General features: G+C 41.5%; 1 protein-coding gene across 1 annotated transcript; it reads right to left on the bottom strand.

Moving 5' to 3' along the window:
• Positions 1-239: 239 nt before the first annotated feature.
• LOC114635761 (transforming protein RhoA-like) lies at positions 240-7,776 on the bottom strand. The gene is made up of 3 exons (XM_028784199.1): positions 7,601-7,776; positions 4,987-5,107; positions 240-481 (listed from the first exon to the last, which is right to left on the bottom strand). Exons 1-3 carry the CDS (start codon positions 7,754-7,756, stop codon positions 240-242), a joined length of 519 nt encoding a protein of 172 aa, XP_028640032.1. The 5' UTR covers positions 7,757-7,776.
• Positions 7,777-8,325: the final 549 nt, after the last annotated feature.

Below are 8,325 nucleotides of genomic sequence, written 5' to 3'. Positions count from 1 at the left end.
ATCCATCCATCCATCCATCGTCCCTCACTGGTGCTAGGCAAGCAACTGAACTGGATTCCCAGTTCGAGAATAGCTTACTGAGTGCAGTGCAAGGGGCAAGGGAGCCACAAGTTAGGTGATACCAAGAGTGTAGCCTATATCTAGCTTTACAGGGACTAAATCTGAATGGCAGCAGTGCCTGTCCTTGACACTCAGTAGGGAACCTGAGTTTCTTTGTGTTGAAGGCCTTAACTCCTTCTTTACAGGAGAAGACTCAACATCAGAGCACCTGATATATCAGGACAGCCAAGGCTGTCGAAAATGATGTGTATATATGTAGAGCTCCAGCTCTTCCCGCCCCCACAACATACCTGCTTCATTTTGGCTAACTCCCGCCTTGTGTGCTCATCATTCCGAAGATCCTTCTTGTTCCCAACTAGGATGATGGGCACATTTGGACAGAAATGCTTAACTTCTGGAGTCCATTTTTCTGGGATGTTTTCTAAAGAAAAAAATGCACAGAATTTGAGGATACATTCTAATCCTACTTTGAAGAACTCTAAGAACTTTAATTAAACTGCAGGGTATTTCCTTTTCCACTGTTATTTCAAAAGCATATTGGGGACAGATACAATAGCTCAGCAGATAAAGGTGCTTGAGTCTGAGCACTGAACCCATGTGGTAGAGGAGAACTGTCTCTTGCTTGGTGTCTTCTGACCTTCATGTGTACTATGGCATGTGCACACACTCATACCGTTAAAAAAAAAAAAATTGGGGGCCTTATAAAATGAAAAAAAAAAAAAAAAAAAAAAAAAAAAGCACTAATTTCAAAATCATAGAAAAATGAACAATCAGTTGGGCGGTGGTAGAGTACACCTCTAGTCCCAGCACTTGGGAGGCAGAGGCAGGCAGATCTCTGGGTTTGAGGCCAACCTGGTCTACAGAGAAGTTCTAGGACAGCCAGGGTTACAGAGAGACCCTGTCTCACAAAACTTAAATCTAACTTCCTAACTTCCATTCTACAAGCACTGAAGGGCAACAGCCTCTCCGAGTTCCATGAAAAGTTTTTTTTTTTCCCATGAAAAGTTTTGATGAGCTTATCAAAGGTGGGACCTCAAATAAGAGATCTGGACTCTGTTCCACAGAGAGAAAGCTCACCACAGGCCATGCCTGTCACTGGTGGTAGAAAGGTCACAGCTCCTCAAGGTCATATTCTCTATCTTGCTCTTGGTTCTACAGCATAAACTCTTGCCCAAAGTTTCTAAAACCTCTTGATTTGTGTAAAAGAGGCAGCTTCAAAATCTAGGCTTGTCTCAGACTACAGATCCTCCTGACTCTTGAGACTTCCCAAGAGCTAGCTAGGATCAGGAGCATGCCCACTACAGCTCACTGGTATGCTTTTGGAGGTGGGGGTCTTAATCCTCAATTCAGGTTAGACTGAACTTAAAAGTGTCTACAAAAAGTTCCAGTCCTGTGCTACTAATACCTGGCTCCATGTTACTCTCTTTTTATTAGCTTAAAAGAATTTTGCAATACAGCATTGTAATAAAGGTCAATAACTTGCATGTAGCACAGACTGGACTTATACTCATGGAGATCCTCCTGCCTCAGCCTCCTGAATGTTCAGATTACATGCATAGGCCATACCAGCTTACATGCTACTTTTTGTTTTTTGTTTTTTTTGGTTTTTCAAGATAGGGTTTCTCTGTATAGCCCGGGCTGTCCTGGAACTCACTCTGTAGACCAGGCTGGCCTCGAACTCAGAAATCCGCCTGCCTCTGCCTCCCAAGTGCTGGGATTAAAAGGCGTGCTCCACCAACCGCCCGAAAATCTTTCTTTTTATATTTATTTTATGTACGTGAGTACACTGTCACTCTCTTCAGACACACCAGTAGAGGGCATCAGATCCCATTACAGATGGTTGTGAGCCACATGTGGTTGCTGGGAACTGAACTCAGGACCTCTGAAAGGGCAGTGAGTGCTCTTATGCACTGAGCCATCCATCCAACCCCTACATGCTACTTTTGTTTTGCATTTTGAAACAAGGTCTTACTATGTAGCTCTGGCTTGCCTGGAACTCAACTATGTAGCAATCAAATTGGCCTCAAACTCAACAGAGATCCAGCTGCTTCTGCCTTCCATAAACAAGGACTAAGGAGTGAGCCATCACTCTCAGCTTTTTGTTGTTGAGAGTCTTGTTACATAGTTAAGCCGGCCTGGCTTATTACGTAGCCAGAGTGGCATTCTACACCACCAACAACCTTCTTGCCTCTGCTTTTCCCCATGCTGGGGTTATAAATGTGCATCACCATGCCCAGTTAAAAGTTTTTACAGTTTTACCAAAACCCCAACAAAATCAACGGCCCTCATATTTTGGTGGATGCTATGTTCGTAGGTCAGTTGTCGACATTAGGTATCATCCTCAATGACTATGTTTACCATAGCTTCTCACTGAACTGGAGTTCACAGATTGGGCTGGTGGTTAAGCTTGAAGATCTGCCTGTCTCCATCTTCCCAGCTGGGATTACAGGTGCATGCCTTTAACACAGGAGCCGGGATGCAAACTCAGGTCCTCATGTTTGTATACCAAGGAGTTTACTCTCTCTTAAGTCTTTCTATGGATGCCTGAGATGAGTAGATATGCTCTGCAAAACACTTGCTTGACATTTACAAGGTCCCAAGTTCAATTCTTAGCATCATAAAATAACAAGTTTTCTAACCCTAGGCACTCTCAACAATGTATATTCCAGACCAACTATTAGTGAGACAGCAGAGGTTCCACAAAGCAGAGGTCAGTCAGCAATGAGATTGAAATATGTACTAAAATTCCAACATTTCAAGACAAAAATGTAGTTCTGTGGTAGAACCCTGTGCCTAGAGCTTGTAAGAATCTGGGTTCAAAACCAACAGATGGTTTTGGTTTCTTTCTTTGTGAAACAGTCTCATGGTTACGAATGATGGTGATCTTGAGCCACTTGGTCTTCCTGCTTCCACCTCCAACTCAGGACCTTAATGTAAGCTAGGCAAGTAAGTCCTCTTCCATCTTAGGTCCGTGGTTTGCTTTTTAAACTAGCTTTAATTTAAAAAATATCACAGTGTAATCATCTGGGTGTAATAGGGCTACTACTCAACAATTTCTTTTTTTGTTGTTGTTGTTGTTTTTCGAGACAGGGTTTCTCTGAGTAGCTCTGGCTGTCCTGGAACTCACTCTGTAGACCAGGCTGGCCTCGAACTCAGAAATCTGCCTGCCTCTGCCTCCCAAGTGCTGGGGTTAAAAGGCATGCGCCACCACTGCCCAGCAATAATTTCTTATATAAAGTAAAATATTAGGTCTTAACAGGTTCTTGGCTATTCACAAAGTTATTAGTGCAGTGAATAATCTTTCATATCTTTTCCTCTGTATTCCAATATTCAATCTTGGCTGCCAATTTTTCTTGTATCTGTAATGGAAACCTTAGAAGCAGACAGTTAACTGCTTCAGGTCTGACACACAGATGCACAAAATTCTTATGTGAGGCCCAACAGGTTATGTAACACACAAACTCAAGGCCAGAGTATTAAACACTCAATCAGATTAAAAAAAGTGAAGTCCACCTTTGTAATGATGTTAGCTTTTCTTTTCTTTTTAGTTTTTTTTTGAGAAAGGTTCTTACCATGTAGTTCTGGCTAGCCCATTACTGTATAGATGAGGCTGGCCTCAAACAATTCTTCTGCCTCTGTCTCCCAAATGCTGGGATTACTGTTATGCCCGGCCCCATACAGTTAACATTTACTTAATTTTTGTTTTTCAAGATAAGGTTTATCTGTGTAGCCTTGGCTGTCCTAGAACTAGCTCTGTAGACCAGGCTGTTCTCTAACTCAAAGAGATCCTCCTGCCTCTGCCTCCCGAGTGCTAAAATCACTGCCCAGATGGCAGAGCATGTTTTAAGCTCTAAGATTTAACTTTACTGGTGTGAAAACATCCTTTTAAAAAAACACAAAAAAAATCTATAACATTTACTCAGTCATTGATTAGTGTATACACATAATATGGGCACTCATGTGCTACAATACACCTGTGGAGGTTCAAGAACTTGCAAGAGTTACTTCTCCTCGATCATATAGGTCCAGGGGACCAAATTTACATCATCAGGCTTGATGAGAACACCTTTACCTGTTGAGCCACTTCACTGGCTCTCATCATGTGAGCATTTTAAAAAATACACAAGTCATGAGTGATGAGTGACCTAGAATGAAATGGAAGCCATAAGCCCATGTTCTAAACTCAGGCTCCAGAACTGAGTACCACGATTCCTTTCCTTCTCTGTTTTTCTTTCTTTCTTTTTTCCCCATGGCCTGGAGAGGCCTTTTATGTTTTACACTTCCCTTCATTTATGTTTCCATCTTGCTTCTTCATGGTCCACAATGCCAGGCTGTCAGTACAGTGAAACTAACCTGTCCGGACGGGAGCAGAGTGTTCTGCTATCTTTTCTAGGTCTCTGAGTTGCACATCAAATCCAGGGCTCTGTACTTATTCAATCTGCCTGTGAGGTTCACATCCATTTTCCCAGCTCTATGACCACCAGTGATCTCAAATTCACCAACGTGACCATGCTTCATCATCATAGCTAGAACTAAACAATGACTTTCAAGTCTGGCCTGATGAGGACCTAGAGCTTGCCTCTTTTCTCAGCTTGAAAGCAGCTGTGAAGACATTCATGTGCACCACTGGTGACAGTACAGAAAGATAGTGTAAAGACTATTTTTATTTTTCAAGACAGTGTTTCTTTGTGTAGCCCTGGCTGCCATGGAACTAGCTCTGTAGACCAGGCTGGCCTCTAACTCACAAGAGCCATCCACCTCTGCCTCCCAGTGCTTGGATTATAGGTGTGCACCACCACAGTCCAGCATGACTCATTTTCTGAAAGAATGTCAGAATAGCCATAGTTGAACCATTTCATCCCCAGAAAGGATCCAAGATATTAGATGTTTCCCATCTGAATATGACAAACAATCAGGGCTACTCACCTAAACTATCAGGGCTGTCAATGGAAAAACACATCAGTATAACATCAGTGTCTGGATAGGAGAGAGGCCTCAGGCGGTCATAATCTTCCTGTCCAGCTGTGTCCCATAAAGCCAACTCTACCTATGACAGGAAAAACAACCACAGAAGTACAATGTTAGTATTACCACCCATTTCCAAGAAAGGGTTACTCACTACATACAAACTGTAGACTATCCAAAATAGTATAAATAGCTATTCATTTTTATGAGAACCAAATCCAAATACAAGATGTTTAAAATTTTTATCAAAACAGCAAATTTATAAACAGCACTGGGCAGCGGTGGCCCATGCCTTTAATCCCAGCACTTGGGAGGCAGAGGCAGGTGGATTTCTGAGTTCCAGGCCAGCCTGGTCTACAGAGTTGAGTTCCAGGACAGCCAGGACTACACAGAGAAACCCTGTCTCGAAAACCAAAACCAAACCAAACAAACAAAAAGCCCCCCCAAAGAAAATCATTTAATGAAAGTGTTTATTAGATTAACATGCTATGAGGAAAAAAAGGACCCTGTCTCGAAAAACCAAAAAAAAAAAAAAAAAAGGTCACCCAAAAAAGAAAATCAAACTTTGAGTAACAGACTAAGGGACTTTTCTCCTTCAGTGGCTCCTGAATTGCTCTGAGGTAGACAGTACCCTTTTTCAGATCAAACTTCCTTATTTCAGAGATTTCTTCTTAAATGAAAGACTCTCCTATCTTTCCTGGGTAAGTTATGTTTAAGAATAACAGAACAGGAAAGATAACTATGGATTATTACTCAACGATTTTAGTAAACACGATATTTTTCTTTTTTAGACATGGTTGCAGGAAACCTAGGTTGTCCCCAAATTCAGGATGACTCTGTAGGCATGTGCCTCCCATGTCTAGCTTTTATGACATGCTAGAGGAGAATATAGGGCCTTGTGCATGCTAGGCAAAAAACTCCACCAACTGAGCTACATTTTCAGTCTTGTCAATAAATCCTATAGGCAAGATCCTGGGCTCAGAAAATATGTCAAAGAGGAAATGCTGTGGGCTCTCAAAACTCAGGAAATTATAGTTATAGATATGCTAATCTCAAACAAGAAGGCTATCATGGCAACAGTCAAAGGTCAAAAAGATCTCAATTTCCACCTATAGTTCTACATGTGACATCTGTAAAAATCAGTCTTCCTATCAGGTCCACAAAAACACTTGTATCTGAGCATCTAGGCAAAGACTGGGACTGATGTGGCAATACACTGCAATGGTAGGTCACCTTCAAAGAATACATTGGTTCCCAATGTCCCCAGCCCAGCACTGTGCATTAAATTTAGGACCTCAAGCATGTTAGGCAAATGCTCTACCATTGAGGTACATAACCAGTCCAGTGTGTGTACAAATTTAAGTCTGAGACATTTCAAGAAGTTGTCAGACTGACCTTGAACTTGTGATCTCTTTGCTCCAACTTTCTAAGCTGCTATAACTACAGGCCCGTATCACCACACCAATATTCTTTCATTCTCTTAGGCAGGGTTTACTATGCAGCTTACTTTAGCCTCTGCAGTCCATCTGCCTCTGCCTGCCAAGTGCTGGGATTATGTGTGTATGCCACTGTGCCATGTGCTAGGCTGGAATATCTTTATATTTTATTTTACTGAAATAAGACCTCACATATTCCAGGCTGGTCTCAAACTTGTTATGTAGCTGAGAAGCTGAGAAGGACCTTAAATTTCTGATTTTCTTGTCTCTAGCTGCAATTACTAGGATTAGAAACCTGTGACACCACATCTGTTTCATGTGGTGCTGGAGACTGAATAGAGGTGTGCACTCTACCAACTGAGCTACACCCTGAGATCCATTAACTCACAGATTTATTTGTGTGTTTATTTAATACACAATCTTACTCTCTAGCTCAGAACTTAAAATATTTTTATATTATGTGTATTAATGTTCTGTCTGTCTGTCTGTCTGTCTGTCTGTCATCTATTTGCCTGGTGACCATAAGGTGATCATAGGTGATAAAAAGATGTTGGATCCCCTGGATAGGAATTTCATACAGATACTAGCTACAATGTAGAGGGCAGAAACTAAACTCAAGTCCTCTGAAAGAGAATGTCTTAACTGTAAGTCATCTCCTAACCCACCCCTGATCTGGAACTTATACTGTTGGATTTTAGCCATGAATCACCATGCCCAGCTTGTATTCACTACATTATTTGTATTCTTGGCCCAAAAAGGTGCTCTATAATGAGAAACTCTGGAATTCAGAGTAGCTAGTCTAACTCACTACACTACTCTGGGCACTTTTACACATACCTGTAATTATCCCATGTAGTAAGCTGTGGAAGGAAAATCCTGACTATATGAGACCCTGATTCAAAAATTAACAAGATGGAATCCAGAAAATCATGGGTTCAAAGCCAGCCTTGGTTCAGCAGTGATATAAAAATCAGCTTGAACTGTCTCAACATCCAAGTACCAATCGATCAATTAGTCCAAATCCCCCCAAAAAGATGGTAGAAGGAAAATGGATTTCTGTTTCAAACATTTTTGTCACACTGTATAAAAAAAAAAAAAAAACCCACACAGGCATCAGCTATTATGGAACTTGTACTCACCTGTTTTCCATCCACTTCAATATCTGCCACATAGTTTTCAAACACCGTGGGCACATAAACCTCTGGGAACTGGTCCTTGCTGAAGACTATGAGCAAGCACGTCTTACCACAAGCTCCATCACCAACAATCACCAGTTTCTTCCTAATGGCAGCCATCACTTAAACATTAAGAAAAAGGGTATTATTTAGAATGTGTAAGAATCTATAAGCAGCCTCAGATTATGACACATTTTAGTGGCCATAGGGGTAGAAAGGAGGCACTACTGGTGCTCCCAAATTAAAAATTCTAGAAGAGTGTTCTCTTTGGCACCCAAAAGCTAAATACCAAAAGCTATATTTAATGGTAAAGGATTAAAAACCATTAGGTAAGAATATTTAAGAAATTCACTGGAGAAAAATAAGAGCCTGGCATGGGGGCTTATGTCCATAATTTGGGCACTGGGCGGGGCTGAAGCAGTATGATTCTGCGAACAGGGACTGGGCTGCAGCGTGAGACTGTCTCAAATAAGAACAAAGCACACAGATGATCAGAGTAAATAATGTAATAATGTGGGATATGGGTTGAGCATGGTAGCAGGCAGATCTATGGAGTTTGAGGACAGTCTGGTGTGCACAGTAAGTTCTAGACCAGCCAGAGCTACACAGTGAGACACCAAAACCAAAAACCATAAATCAGTCAAGAGGTTGGCTTAGTAAAGGCTTGCTGCTTAGGCTAAAGGATCTGA

The sequence above is a fragment of the Grammomys surdaster genome, unplaced genomic scaffold, assembly GCF_004785775.1.
Source record: "Grammomys surdaster isolate TR1022 unplaced genomic scaffold, NIH_TR_1.0 117502, whole genome shotgun sequence".
Taxonomy (NCBI): Eukaryota; Metazoa; Chordata; class Mammalia; order Rodentia; family Muridae; genus Grammomys; species Grammomys surdaster.
The sequence above is the reverse complement of the archived record's forward strand: the minus strand, read 5'-3'. Positions and strand labels throughout refer to the sequence as shown.